Raw genomic sequence first — 15561 nt, 5'->3', positions numbered from 1 at the left:
CTGCTTACCTGTCATAGAAACCGATTTCTAAGTTTTCAATGATGGGAATGATGCCTTTTAGTGCCTTGATTTATTTTCCACCTAAACGTGATATAGCATGTTTAGGTGGAAACAAGTGAGCTAACTTCCTGCTGACTTCTAACTCAGTTAAATTTAATACATTCTGCCTGGATATTAAACTTAATCGTTACACCTGGTAAAGCAGAAACGCTGATCATTTTATTAAAGATGAAAGAATTTAGACAGTTTTTAACTCAGTGATGCCGCAGTGATCGTTTGATTTTGGGACCTGAAGCGGACGGCGTTTTGGACCCAGATTACTCCGCGAGGCTCCTGACTACAGTAGCCATAATGCTCCAACAATCCATCAAGCGATGCGGCTTCGTAGATTACCAAAGTCGCACTAAAACATTTTTTGACAGATTTTTGAGCGCTGTGTACCACATAAAATCGTTTTGAGGTCAGTAAGCACAACCAGAATTCAAACATAAGGCGCACCGGATTGTAAGGCACGCTGTATATTTTTGAGAAAATTTAATTTTAAGTGCGCCGTATAGTGCGAAAAATACAGTATTCATACAGCACTTTCACGTTCACACACTCACTCCAATGGATGCATCAGGAGCAACTCGGCCTTCTGCATCTTGCCCAAAAGACACTTTGGCATGCAGCCTGAAGAGTACAGGAGCCCGCGATCAATCTGCTTTCTTTCTAATTGGTAGACAAGCCGCTCGACCAGCTGAGTCACAAGTCTTGTGTGATGTGAAGGGTCAGTGTGCACAGCTGTTAACAAACCTTTGTAGGAATTTTAGAGCTAAAACTAACTACATGGACCTGGAGGTATATGAGAAAATACCAAATTAGTTATAAAAATCCTGCTCACTGAAGCCTCAATCTGTCAACTCAGCACACTGTTGCATAACGCACAGTTTCTCAGTTCAGTTCATTGATTTAGCCCCACCTGAATGCCACAGCGACTGTGTGCATCTGGACTGGATGAAAGGCTCACAGAGGCTCCACACTGGAAAACATGTTTATTCACTTTTACCAGTGCAGTCAGATGAAACAGGAAACAGAAGAGACGGACACAAACACACATGGAGCATCACTGCATTACACAAGTCAAGGTCAGTAAAGGTCATCACACCTCCGCAGCACACAAGACTATTTCAGGACCAGTGAGGATCTGTGTGGCCACAAACGAGCGCATGCTTGTGGCATTATCCGACAAGCAGAAGTCCAAGATTTTCTGAGAACAAAAGAAGTACTCTTTGTGGCCTTTGTGTGGGCCACTTATTGGGACACACTGCCACCTGCTGGTTAGGAGGCAGCTGTGCAGCAGCTGGATCAGCAATACATTTTAAATGTTAAAACGTCTAGCAGGAGCCCACCAACATTAAAGACTACACACTAGTTCAAACCGCGGCACTTGAGCTAGCTAGCTAATAGCTGGTAAGGGACTCGATTTTTCAATCAGTTCTTTAATCCGTTGTGACAAATCGTTCAAACACATAAAACGTTACAGTTAAGCTCGGCTGAGTTTGCTGTTTATGTGAAAGAAGCAGAAACATGTTCATATAAAAAGTCAAATAAAAAAAAAAGAGCATATTTACCTTTCCGACTTGAAAGAAAATTCTGAAACAAGTACTTCTCATATCTGTGAATTTGTACATGAGAGGAGTGATAGCTACCATATGATGTAAATAACTGTCCAGTCAGTTCAGCAGACATGACCACTGCGTACAAGTCTGGTGTGGAGAAATGTGAGTGTGTGTGTTTCACATTCAGGATTCATCTCCGTTAGCACTATCGTCTTCTCCTTCCTCCTGCTCACCTTCGTCATCATCATCGTCCTCTCTCCCTCTGCTTTTCGTCTGCACACAGGGACACACACACAGGACAAAGGTTAACGTCAGTATTTGACACATGGATCAAGCAAATGAAGCCCAAAGTCCACAGTAGTTGGGACGGTGTGTAAAATGTAAGTATAACTATCAAATGCAATGATTATGATTAATATATATCTACAACGTATGCAAGGCCTCTGCCGAAAAAGACTTCATCTGTATACCTTTCAGCACTGATGAAGCTTTTCCACATCTCTAAAAGTGTTTCTGAGCCCATGCAGTGATTTCCATGACACAGTCATGTCTGTTTTTAATGCAGTGCTGCCTCAGGGCCCGAAGATCAATACTGGTCTTTGGCCTTATGCTCTGAATCTTTTGATGACGTTATGCTCTGTAGATCAGCGGTCTCCAACCTTTTTTGCACCACGGACCAGTTTATGCCCGAAAATATTTTCACGGACCGGCCTTTAAGGTGTCGCGGATAAATACAACAAAATAAAACTAGTACCGGTACCGAAAAAAAAGAAGATTTATTCATAACACACGTGAAAAGACCCAGGAAAACCGAGTTAACGATTAAAACGATAACAAAATAACGCTGAAAACCGATAAAAACCCTAAAAACCACACATTTCACACCTGAGCCTTAAATCTCGTGGCCCGGTACCAAACGACTCACGGACCGGTAAAATGAGCTCCTATTTTTCACAAAACAGTAAAATGTCCAGCTTTAAACATCTGATATTTCCTTTGCTCTACTATGAAAGAAATATTGTTTTATGGTTTTTGGAAATAATTTTATTTATATTTTAACATCATCCCAACTTTTTTGGATTTATGGTTTTAAACATAAATCATGTTAGGTTCTTTGCACTAAATTCGCCTGTTGAATAATAGCTGAAAACAAACTATGTGCATACAACAACTTGTTTAAAACAGCTGCTGATGTCCTCCTTTCCTTTTCCCCCTGTCCTCACCTCATCTTCATCCTCCAGCAGGTCTCCCTCCTCCTCTGAGTCATTCAGCTCCCGGCTCTCTTTGCCCCTCTTCAGACTGTCTTCCTTCTTGCTGGAGGTAGATGAGTGAAGAGGAGACACTTCACCTGGCTCAGGTTTGGAGCTTTTCATCTCTGAGTAGACGGTGGAAAGAAAACACACAAAAACACTCAAATAAAAAGCTGATTTTTCTGTTTCTGCCAGTCTGCTCCATACCTGGAACGTTTATATAATTGATGGCGCTGGGTGCATGAAATGTATATTTAACATTTGCATAAGCACCTCCATGACTCATCTTTGTGCAGCGTGAGTCACAGAGAATATATTTGTGAAAAAAAATGACATCTTTTGTTTTGGAAGAAGTGGACTTTGCTTGAACTGGTATTAGCTAATGCCAACCTGACAAGTAAATAATCACGTACACGTGTCTGTTTGTAAATGTATTCTTGGTCTCACATTGGAGGTTTTTAGGCTGTTGACGTGATGCCTGGCTGCCCTAAAATCAAAGCAGGACCCACCTGATTTCTTGCTGTGGTCCTTCTCCATGTGGTCTAAGCTCTCCAACAGGTAGTCCACCTTGTGTTTGATCTGTGTAAGCTCCCTTTTTATGGTCTGTAGATCATCTGCTTTCACTGTAGGGGAAGTATGGGATAAGCCACTACTGAGATGACCTTTGGAAGTCACCAGTAAAGACGGCATGGATGACTCTGTGAGGAACCTACTTGTACGTGAAGTTCTCTGGCTGCTCTTGGAGGAGGAGGAGGAGAAGCTGGTCTTGGTTCGTCGGCTCCCTCCGCTGCTCAGGCTCACCCTGGGACGTTTGGAGGGGATGACCGCGCGGGACAGAGGGGGAGGGGGAGGAGGCACCCGGGACTGGTAGGAGTACATTCTGAGAAGGAGAGCATCAAAGTGTTGAGCTTACTGGCTCTGCAAGCTGCTTTACAACCCCCCAGCTGGCCAAAAATGTGCTGAGCAGCAGGCAGATTATTCTTACATGTGTAAAGAATAAACTGCTTACCTGTCATAGTAATCTCTTTGGAAGTCGTAGTCCAAATCAAAAGATGAACTGTGAAAAGAGAGGGAACAGAAAGATTAGCCAGCAATGTGCTAAAGCTGCTGCACTGTGACTGAGAGCAAAGCAGCATGCACACACCTGTACATGTCTCCTGCAGATCGCTTCACTGTCTTCGATCTATGAGGCTTCGGTTCACCTGCCAGATTGATGTCTGTAGGAGGAGAAACATCGAGGTAAGGTAGGATGGACTAGAAATCCAGGAAAGAAAAACGCTATGGGAGAGAATGTGTGAAATTTCATCAAACACATCACACCACATCTCCATCTGGTATGTTATTTTTGTCAGACTAGTGCAGGTTTTACCTCTAACAGACTGTATCGGCAAATAAGTCCTCACGTTTATTTTTATTTGCCTGAACAACAGAGAGGCTCCTCTGCTCTTGTTCAGAGTGGATATGAAGCAACTCTCCTCTTTCTTTACTTCATTTTACTTGATTGTAACACTAGAGGGCAGCAGCATGTGTTTAAACTGTGAAATGGGAAGGACGTCCCAGATTTTAATCTGTAGGTGAGCAAATAAACTGCACATTGTAACAGATACAAGTCAGGGAGTGAACATATTTACAGCCTATACTTTGTGTCTCCATACAATTTTCTAAATGCACTCGTGATTAGAAAAATAGGAGGTTGGGAAATGTATTCATTTGCTTTCCTGCCAAATTAGAAAGACTGATTTTGCTTTCAGTGCAGTAAATATAAAGCTACTGCCACAACTTTACCTATATCACATATACGCTGCACAGAAGGAGGCATACCTAGATCAAAGGTAACAAAATATACTATCTAACACTTCCAAATGTCTTTAATGTAGTGCAAATAGTATTATATTATTGATTAACTTGCTTTATTCTTCAGTGACATTACCAAGCAATACCTTAACATGCTGTTTTTTTCCTCCATCTCACCTAGCACCTGTCCAACGATCATGCGGCCGTCCTCCCCGGCCACGGCGGCCCTGGCGTTCCTCTCGTTGGAGTACTGGACGAAGGCGTAGCCCTTGTGGACGGAGCAGCCGACGATCTTGCCGTACTTGGAGAAGATCGCCTCCACATCAGCCTTGGTGACCAGCAGGGTGTTGAGGTTGCCGATGAAGACGCGGGAGTTGAGGGAGTGGGGGTCGGTCTTGTTGGTCACGTTGCTGCTGGCCATCAGGCTGGAGGAGGAGGATGATGACCAACTGGCAGGGAGGCAGAAAGAGAAGGGTGAGTGCATGGGTGAAGATAGCAGTGGGGAAAGAAAAGCAGGTCAGCATGTGGAGGTCAGCAGTGTTTAGAGAAACAAGAAGGTGTGATATAGATTTGTCTTGTACTAAAGTTTAATGATGATCTCTGCTCAAAGGTCAGTGTGAGTGTTGAACCTTCAAGTTCTTTAACGGTATGACTTGAATCACACTGCCTTTGAGAATTCAGAATGATAGTCAGTGAATTGATTATTGATGAATTTCTTTTGATCTAATAGTTTATAAAACATCCAAAGATGAAAACTTGACTTCTAAAATGTTAAAACCAGCAGCCATTCCAACTAATTTTTGGCATTTTGTGTATGAAAAGCTTCACATGCTTCGTCATTGTGAATACAGGTATTAATTCTCTTTAATCAAACTGAGTTCATTTATCTCTAATTACATAATAGCCTCATTATAATCATATGAGAATGCCACTGCAATTACTGTTACGCACAAGGAACTTTAGGTTGTGCTTCTTACCCCTTACACACTAACTGCAAGTTTGCACTATCAAGAGCATCTAAAAATAGATACTAGACAGCAGAGTAGACAGTGTGATCGGGTCATGAAGCAGCCAGCACTCACTCCATTGTGTCTGTACTCGGGTCGGTGGAGGTCTGCCTGTCTGTGTCTGTTGGAGAGAAGAGGATCGTGGAGAAGCTATGAAACATGGAGACTGTGGGGGGGATTTTTGCTACACCTCCAAAAGATGTGATTTTTCCTCATATTTGGCCAAAAAAGGGGATTAAAATGGAAAAAGGTGTTAAAATATGTTAAAAACCTGTGGGATAAATTGTTGTTATGACAAAAACAAGCATATTCACTCGTGAGCAAATCCAATAACCTTCATCCTCCACAGAGGGTGAAGAAGATAAATGATTTTCTTTGCATTACAGCAGCTGGACAAAGCTTATAAAATGTGTTGTGATGGTATAACGTGGTACAGCTTAATAAACACAGCAACCTCTGAAGTGCCGACTGCATCAAAATTGGATCGTCGCACACCAGGAAGTTTGCGTCATGTGCACTTCGCGAGTCTGCAGGTACGATCCCCTTCTTTCGGTGTATGCCAGTAACAATCCGCCATGTTGGCTGCCACATGCTAGAGTCCCCTCTGACGGCTCTGCTGACATGAAAGTTTTGCATCACGTCATGTTTCACTTGCATCGGTGCAGTTTTGGAAGCTTCTCCTGTTGCTGTTCTGCATAAACGCACAGTGTATGCATGCAGTCAGTGGCGTACCAGCGTTGATTTTAATTAGTACAGTCTTGCCACACTGTTGCTGGATTGCTGTCTCACCAGTGGCCAATACTGCAAAGTTATGTAACACTGCAGGAGAGGGGGAAAAGTCCCTGAATGCAGTGTCAAAGCAACACTACAGGAAAAGGGCGATTTTATAAGAAGTCTTTATTTTATTCTGGTCACAATTCTGTAGTAAACTTTAAACCCCAGCATGCGGGAAATGATCTTCTTTGCTCAGTCCCCAGAGTCATTCATCTCATTATCCACCACTTCAGCTACTGCAAAGTCACGCCTCAGCTGCCAAAACAACGGCGCCCAGCAGCCTCTCCCCGCTCTGGCTGGTGACTCCTAGCAGAGGATTACAGTTTACAGCATTCCGGCCACAGCTGAAAGCGCTGCTCGCCACTGCATGATTTTGGCCAGGATGCATCTACTGTTTGGCGAGCTGACAGGACGTCTACAACATGGAGCGTGTTCAGGAGGTGCCGGGGACAACTGTGGCCTCTTTAGCTTATGTTTCTAAAGCTTTGTGGGGGGTTTAGGCAAGAATATCAAGGCACACGTGCACTCTAGTGTGATCTGAATGTCTGATGCTAAACACAACCAGTCAAGTTATATTTACACACAAGATGGAGAAAGGAACATTAAACCCTTGTATGTTATAGGCATGTGGATGGGAAGCTTGTGTTTGGACTGAAACAGGCAAATATCTCGCAAACACCAATTTTGCAATTTTCAAATCTTTGGGCACACGCCCATCAATTGGAGGACCTTGTTTGTCTTTTATGTGTAATGATATTTGGAGCCATTTGTGTTCACTTCCTTTAACTAGCATTCACTGCAGGCCTGTTACGTTCCCAGTTCTATTCAATTGCATGATAGTTTGTGGTCCCCTTGTGATTTAATTCTAAATTCAACATGTGGGGGCTCATTATTCAGGAACAACTGCTTATTATAGTCACTCATTAATGGCTCAACACACCTCTGTGGAACTTTTCTTATCCACTGCCTCATCTGGGCCTCATTTTACAACAACTCCACAAAAAACCTGTTCACTGTTCAGCTTCCCTCTGAGTGTTGGATTTGTGTTTGTGCTTCAACTGTGACAACACACTGCAGCTCTCAGGATTCATGCTTGAAGACAGACGAGACAAAATGACAAGAGCAGCTCTGCTAGAGGTTTTTTTAATACACATTCAGGGAGCAGAAAGTGGCGACGTGGTCGTCACCAGAGGTTCTTTTGATTTGTTTTCCAAATCAGATCAGAGCAGTGATGATGGAGGTGAAAAGGTGAAATGGAACTTGTTAAAAAAAAATCTGAATTTAAAAAAAAAAAAAAAAAAAGGGGAAAAAAAAAAATCAGTGTTTAGTGATTACTGAATTAGTCACTCATTAAGGTTATTTCCCTTGCATGCTGCAGTAAAAAGCCACTTTAGGGACAGATAATTGCCTCTTATAGAGCAGGCAACTTTGTGTTTACGTAAGTAATGGAGCACTTTTTAATTTGTCAATTAACATGCACACTCACAACAAAAAGAACAGGAAAAAAAATCACTTCAAAGAAGGAGAAACAGTCCTCTTTTTGGTCTCTGTCGGTGCTTTTCCTTCATCTAAGCACTTTATGTGGGAAGATTTGAAGAGGTGTTATCCAGCAATCAGCTCCAACACAAACTGGGCCACTCACAATCAACAGCATGATGCATCTGATTATCACAAACTGGGAGGCTCATTTATGAGCGCATTAGGGCCAAACAGTTTGAAAATTAAGTGGCTGATTTCTCTCCTTTTACAGCACCCAAAGCCCCCCGAACTACTCTCTACTTTTAAACAAAAAAGAAAAAAAGGGGTTGGGGGGGTGGGTAGAAAATAGACTAATGCCAAAAAGGGGTGAAAGTGGAGTAATATATTAAAAAAATGATGCAAAAGTTGAGGTGAAAAAACAAAAAAGTGTAGACCAACTTACGATTTGCTGCTGCTGAAAAAAGTGGCTTCAAAAACTAAACGGGGGAAACAAAAAAAAAAAGGTAGAAATTAGAAAAGAAGGTTTCTAGACTGTTCTGATGCTGTCATCACAACAAGCAGGGGAGAAAACGTCAGGGCAAAAAACATGAACGCTACAAAAGCGGCTCATCACTTATTTAGGATAAGTTGTGAGCTCTACATCACACTGCGGTGACAAGAGATCCGGGAATATGAGAAGTCAATTTTTCCAAGGAATTTCTTCTTAAACCAAAATTTAAAAACACTAATGGAAAAATATGATTAGACATTTTAAAAATCACATCTACAATAAAGATACTTATTACAGCTCATGACTGTTTAACTATATGCACTTTAGGTAGTACAGACGTACTGGACTTCTGATGATGAGGTTTCCTCGATCTTAGATATTCCACGATCAGCTTTAAGTGGTGTTATTGCAAGATGGAAGCATTTTGAAGTAGTAGCGTGCCCGATGTTGTAAAGTTACAGACCGGGGTCGCCGATGCTTAAAGGTCACAAAACCCCTGCTAAGCAAATTACTGCAGAGCTGCAAATCTCCTCTTGCATTAACATCAGCACAAACACTGTGCACCAGGAGCTTCATGGCCTGGGTTACCATGACTGAGCAGCTCCTGTAGATGTAGAGTACAGTTCTGTCCATTTAGTACAGCTAGAATAAAGACAAAGATTTTATTCTTAACAGCTCTGGTAATATTGTGAAACCGGTGTTTATCAAATTGGAGTGCAAGTGCCCCTAGAGGTAATTTTGAGTACTGCATTAAAAAAATGTACCTACCAAAGAGTGTTTTTACTTTATACCTTCTGGAAAAATCCTGAAATTTAAAAATAATTACATGATAGTGAGTTCAGTAGGACTTCAACTTTATTACATTTAACTTTTTTTCATTCTACAGAACGATAAACCTGGATTAGCTGTTATACTACCTTTAACACCAGGGATTCTGAAGGAGAAACTGACATTTTAAATCTGCATCTCTTCACTGAACTCTATCATTTATAACACAAAAAAACAATTTTGCTATCTGAGCTTCTATGTTAATGTAAACTGACCCACAAAGGAATCAGTGGTCTGCGAAAAGGGCGATGGGTGCTTTATTTTGGCCTCCTGCCTGCCCTCCATGTAGGGGTCAGAACAACACCCCTGCTTAAGGCCACTTTACTGCAGACCACACCCACTTGGGGACCGTGGAAGTTGGGTAGAGCAAGGTGGGTCCAAAAAAAAAAAAAAAAGTAGACTTCATTGACTTTCCACTGTAAAATGTTGCATAATTGATTATAAGTTTGTTTATTAGTATATAAATGTTAATTCATAAAGCTTTAAATCCAATGAAAGGCTTAAAAACCCCCACATAGGTCTATAAGCCTGCCTTACAGCAGGCCCACTTGAGCACTTCAGGTCTAAGCAGCTGCACAGCTCAGAGTACATTGCCAAGATTGTTAAAACACAAAAAATGAGTAATTATATCAAAATTACCAAATGCATAATTCTGTAGTGCCAGTGTTACATCCCCCCCTCCCTCCCCCGTCCATGAACGTGCGATACATAAAAGCACTGTTGCTTTAATGTTCCTCCAAAAACGCCCCCGCTTCTCACAGAGGGAAAACATCTCGCCTGCAAAATAACAGGACTCCTGAGATCAGCTGCGGCAAACACACCGCCTCAGCACCGCCAAAATCACACAGAAAACGGAAAAATACGTCGTTAGGACTCGTTGTAAACGACCGCATAACAAGTTTCAAGTGGAGGCAAAACACAGGACCAGAATAAAATGCAAAATTTAAAAACATATTCCCAGAAAAACGGCGACACTTTTTTTTTCTTTCTGGCAAAACTGTCCAGAAAATCCTTCCATATTTTATCTTCATAGAAATTAGAGCACACGCAAATAAATCATAGTTTTACACGGCATCCCTACAAAAATCAAGCCTTTAAAATGTCGTATTCGGAAAAAAAAAACCAAATAATAATAATAAAAAATATATATAAGCCTATATGTTGTTGTGGAAGCTACTTAAAACTAGTTTCTGTGCAGTTTGTGCCATCACAAAATGTACGTCACTACAGCCAATACAGTCTCAGGAATACCAGCCAGGAGGGGGAAAAAAACACATTAAAAACAAAAAGTCCCAAAGACGGTTCAAAGTCAGGACAAAAACAAAAAAATGTAAAAAGGTAAAAAAAAAAAAATCTCTCATTTAAAAATACTCACCAGGAGCTTAACACTAAAAATGAGAACAATTCAACGCTCTTTCTACTTGCACGGGTAAAGATCCGCTTACAGCGCTGCTGGCTCAACGTATCACCTTGAAACCAGTGGACACGAAATGGCGTCGACTCGCACTGGCGACAGGGGAAGGCCACGCCCGCTTCCGAATCCTAGTTCCTGATTGGATATCCTGAGCCCGTGTCTGTTTAATCTCTTCGCTGATAGGTTTCGTGCTCTTGCCACTGCCGTTGCCGCTCATTGATGACGACATTCATGTATGCTAATCAATTGACTACCCGACGGTACGTACGACACTGCTAGTTTGTGGCTCTAAAACATTGATGGCTGTGCTTTGTTTTAACCCGAAACCGAGGCACAACTGTAGTGTTTTACTGGTTGAGAGCAGCAGGGATTAAGTCCTAAAAACAGACACGCTTGCCAGTCTCTATTTTGAGTCTTTACTTTTATTTATTTTTTATTAAGGAGCTAATATGAAAAATTCAGTTAATGTTACATACACAATAGATTTGATCCAATTGATTGTTGAAGTTGTAGTTTATTTGAATTAGTTCCATTAAGACAGAGATAGAAATGAATAAATTTTTATGTATTTGATCAAAACCATTATTTTACCAAAACCATTTTATTCATTAACATTGAATAGCATGTGAAATCTCATGCGCTTGTCAATCTCTTACTGGTATAGTGCTCTAATTGTAAAGCTGCAGTGTAACAACAATGCCATTAATAACAATCACACATTGCTTCTGCATATGTCAGCAGGGTCACCACTTCATTTTCCGAGAAAATGCACCTGTGAGGTAAACAAAAAGGAATTCATTTGTGACACGTGACAATCATACTGGCCAACCTTGAGACCTCAGAAGTAGGGAGACATTCAAAAGGGCTGTTGGGGGGTATACATATATACATGTACATATATATATACAAAAAATGGAATGAGCATATTATATAAAGTACCTTGGAGGTCAGCCATCCTCTTCCTGTTTCGAGGCAAAGTAACATCCAATCTTGACATGGACTCGGGTGTTCTCAGTACCTCCTCCAGCCTACCCTGCTCATCATTGTCCTGGAGGAGTATGAATGGATTAATAAAATAGTGCCCTCATACCCCCCAAATTGACTATAATATTTTTGTATAAATTAATTTAGTGTAATAACCTTTGATGGAGTTTGTTGATTTTTTCTTTTTCCTACAGGGGTGTTTGGACCCGGGCTTTCGGTCGCATTTTTCTGTCGCTCCCGCTCTCTTTCTCTCTGCAGTAGGATAGCCTGTTGCATGGTCCTGTACTCCAGGGAAAAGTTACTGATGGTTTTGCAGAAGTCCTCCGGTTTGGTGTCCCTCACCATGGCCCGGGAGTAGCCAAGGAACAGGAGAAAAGAGTGGAACCTAGAAAAAAGTAAAAACGGTGTAAGCAAAGACTTGTTGATTAAGGAGTCAGTCAGTCTGCCATACCCACTGGCAGATCCATGGCCTCCTGGAAACCACCAATTGCTAGAGAACTTTCAGATAAAATTTATCACAAAGAAGCTTAAGATGCTGCAATGAAAACTTCCTTGTGCTTTTCCTTGTATTGCTAGCAGACTGCTGTCGATGTGTACACTTTGTATGGAAATCTTCTGAACAAATAGTCCCCACGGCTCAGGAAGTAGCAGTGAAACTTGAAAAAGTGCTTGGCCTGTGTGAGTAAGGACTGAGATGGAAAATGTTTTGTTTGCTAACAAATATCATTTAAAATATGATTAGAGTACCTGTTGATAACCCTACGATGGACGGCTCTTAGAACTTTCAGCCTTTCCTCACACTCTTTCAGAATCTTCGGAAGCCTGTGACGGAGCGAACCGTCCGGGGCCAGGGCCTCATCACCTATCCCTTTCATCTTTTCCCCCTTTCCTCCTTTCCTCTTTTCGTCGGCTTTATTCAGCAGCTTCACCTGCTCCCATGATGCTTTGCACAGGCTCTCCAGCTGGGTAAAGTTAGACTGGACTTGGGAGTAGTCACACTGTAAAGAGAAGAGAAGGTTTTGTGCTTTCCACAGTTTGCTGGTTTAACTGACTCTATAAGTGATCTTCAGAATGAATCAGCTGTGTTGGACAAATGCAAATCCACAGATGCAGCCACACACCTTTCCACCTTTAGTAACCGCGGTGATGTCCGAGTAGAGGTCAGAGGATTCTGGATAGAGCTGCAGCAGTAACACGCAGACGTGGTGCAGCAGGGGCTGGCGAGTGTGTGTGTCCCTTACCTGAGACAGCTTCCCCAGGTAACTCAGCTCAAAACCACGGGCCTTGGGATAAAACAATGTGTTGTAAGAAATAATGGAAAGATGGATAAAGTCAAGCTTGCGTCGGAATGCACTCACCTTACATCCGTTGAGAAAGTTACCGATCGCTAGCACTGTCGCCAGGATGTACTTGAAGGTCTGGCTGGCTGCCAGTTGTTCCATGCCCAACTTCAGATGGAAGAGAGGCTCAGCAATTTCCTTTCGAAGAGGAGTATACATTTAGAGGGCGTTTTGGTGGTTCATATAGAATAGTTGAGCCATCACATCCATCTTTTATTTTTAGTCAGGTGATGTATTAGGAGAAGTCATCACAGTGGTGTTTTTGCCCTGCAGAACCTGTGTTAGTTTGTATGAGTGCAGTGTCCTTATACAGCAGCATCTCTTGTCCTGCACTTTCATTCAACTTTGCAAGACATTATTTGCGGTTCTTCAAACTATGCACTAAAGTGTAGTTTATCATATTGATTACATTTTATGTGTTATTTTCTGACATATTGTGTGTTATTCAAAGTGTACCATGATACTGCATGAATACAAGCAATGAAAACTGCACATGGGTGGGAGTGGTGGCATGCCATAGAAAACAATGAGAGGAGCTTGCCTTGGCTGCTCCTTTTTAGGCAACTTTTATGCAAGCTTCTTCCATCTGCAACAAGCTTCTCTCTCCGTTCTTTGGTTATCACTGTTATGCATCCAGGAACACTGATAAAACCGGACTATTTATAGACTTACTGAAGTCTATGTGAATATCTTAAATATTTGATGGAGTGCATAAAAATGTGACACCAAGGGGTCTTGGCAAAGCTTCATTATGTAATGATCTGTGAGTGGGAAATTATTGGATTTTTATTTACCCTCTCCAAGGAGTCGTAATCCAGAGCAAAGGCCCAAAGCTGAAGCCTGGTGCTCAAGTGTGGGATTTCCCCCAAAGTGAGGAGGCAAAGCTCAGCCGGTGCCAGAGAGGCATTAGGGTTCTGGGCCTTGGCCTCTTTGATCAGGCAGAGTTCCTCTTCAGTCGGGATCAGTGCCTGAAGACGCTGTTTTGGAATGAGCGTAGAACAGATTATCTCAGACCTAGTATGTAACCCTTTTATTTTACCTGGGTATTGCTGGGTAGTTCATCAAACAAAAATGCTTTAGCTCGAAATCTGGGCGATTTACCCTTTACTGTACCTGAATGTCCTCTCTTTCTAACACACAGCTGTCCATGCTGTAGATAGCAGGTGGGAGGAGGCGCGGAGGGGGCAAGCTGCTCAGGGCAATAGTTATGATGTTGCTGCGCTTCACTCCCAACACCGATATTGATGGCTGCTTCTGTGTTGAGGGGGAATAAAAAAGGATTTAAGGCATTTTAATCTAGATAATGCACATCAGTTTGTAGCTATTTGAAAACCAGAATTACATGGATGAATGAACAAAAGGATGTCTCTGTCATCAGTCTCACCTGCCGCCCTGAAACAATGTTCAGACTGCTGCCATTGGCTTTAGACTTAAACAAGTACTCCAGATGGTTTTTATCCAAATTCACCGGCTCGAGTCTGGCCCAAATGGTCTGAGTCCCAAAGCGTGTCATCCTGGGGAGCGGTGCCAGATTCTGCAGCTCCCTCCAGTGAAGCTTCAAAGTGCGAGACTTAACGGTACCATCTTTAGGTGAAGCAGAGGGCAAAGGTGAGGCGAGAGAAGGAGGAGGGGGAGGAAGAGGAGGGGGCGCCGGAGGTGCTTGGAGACAAATTGATGATTTGATAGTTGTTAGGGTTCCCTCATCCTCTGTGCTGTCTTCCTCATCCCAGAGGTCGGAAAAATCCAAGGTGTTGAGACAGAGGCGTGCAGCTGGTGTTAGCAATGAACTCCAGGATTGGTCAAAATCCCAGGTCAGCTCTTTGGATTGTTCCAGCTCCTTCATTGATCCTTCAAAGCTGCCTGTAACTCAAAAGTAAAAATCCAATACCATTACCATGGCAACCTACACTTACTTTTTCCTGCTTAATAAAAGGCTACTTCAAGGTGAAAACTTCTTTTTCATATTAGAAAAAAAAAGAATAAGGTTCTTCCACACGTCTTGATCTTTCACATAAAGCAAAACTTAAATCCTTCCTTGTCTTCTCACCATGCATTCAACAACCACCTCACAAACACTCTGTATCCATCTGAATGTCTGTGGATGCTCTGCCTCACTTGTCCACCACAGAAGTGCATAACTCACACACCCAAGTCACAATTTTTCAACCACCTCTGGGTGTTCTCGCTGCACCGTAACCTGCAATTGCCTTAGGGTGTAGCGTTTGTCCCTCGCATCTAAAATGACAAGCCGTGTTTGATCCAAAAGTCCACCGGTATCTTGCCTGGGTGCCAGAAGCTCACAGCCTCAGACAAAGGAAAATTCTTACAATTTTTGACAGGTTGTATTTAGTCCTGTATCCAAATCTGATGAGAAAATCCAAAGAATGCCTGTCTGAATATCCAAATGATGTGCCTCTGTAGCCGTCCCTCGACATTCATCTTCCTCTGTTGTTCTCCAAGTGACAACGAGGGCGCTTTCATGAGGAAGCGAGAGAGACTCGTTCGTCCGTTGGTGTATCAATTTCGGCTTATTTGAGTTGCACCCTTTCCCTTAATTTTCTTATCGAGCCTGGATCTCCTGTTTGTATTGCTACTTGTGT

At 42.3% G+C, this 15561-nt stretch overlaps 2 protein-coding genes across 5 annotated transcripts; both read right to left on the bottom strand.

The window, feature by feature from the left end:
- Positions 1 to 1465: 1465 nt before the first annotated feature.
- hnrnpc (heterogeneous nuclear ribonucleoprotein C) lies at positions 1466 to 8379 on the bottom strand. 4 transcript variants are annotated; one of them, XM_014329697.2, is made up of 9 exons: positions 8348 to 8379; positions 5728 to 5773; positions 4823 to 5094; positions 3996 to 4068; positions 3861 to 3908; positions 3565 to 3731; positions 3361 to 3474; positions 2825 to 2976; positions 1466 to 1874 (listed from the first exon to the last, which is right to left on the bottom strand). In XM_014329697.2, the coding sequence occupies exons 2-9, from the start codon at positions 5730 to 5732 to the stop codon at positions 1785 to 1787; spliced, it is 921 nt and encodes a 306-aa protein (XP_014185183.1). In that variant the 5' UTR covers positions 5733 to 5773; positions 8348 to 8379; the 3' UTR covers positions 1466 to 1784. The 4 variants fall into 4 exon arrangements, with proteins under 4 accessions (XP_014185183.1, XP_042070749.1, XP_014185184.1 ...); XM_042214815.1 differs by lacking the exon at positions 8348 to 8379 and adding an exon at positions 6107 to 6203; XM_014329698.2 differs by lacking the exon at positions 5728 to 5773.
- A 2914-nt stretch (positions 8380 to 11293) lies between these two features.
- On the bottom strand, positions 11294 to 15561 carry si:ch211-63p21.2 (FH1/FH2 domain-containing protein 1). The gene is made up of 9 exons (XM_005948626.3): positions 14346 to 15561; positions 14075 to 14215; positions 13756 to 13938; positions 12980 to 13099; positions 12743 to 12904; positions 12369 to 12619; positions 11778 to 12006; positions 11577 to 11685; positions 11294 to 11409 (listed from the first exon to the last, which is right to left on the bottom strand). Exons 1-9 carry the CDS (start codon positions 14802 to 14804, stop codon positions 11381 to 11383), a joined length of 1683 nt encoding a protein of 560 aa, XP_005948688.1. The 5' UTR covers positions 14805 to 15561; the 3' UTR covers positions 11294 to 11380.

Source organism: Haplochromis burtoni, unplaced genomic scaffold (assembly GCF_018398535.1).
Source record: "Haplochromis burtoni strain Fernald_Lab_line unplaced genomic scaffold, NCSU_Asbu1 Contig_614, whole genome shotgun sequence".
NCBI classification, from domain to species: Eukaryota; Metazoa; Chordata; class Actinopteri; order Cichliformes; family Cichlidae; genus Haplochromis; species Haplochromis burtoni.
This window is presented reverse-complemented; position numbering and strand designations above follow the sequence as displayed.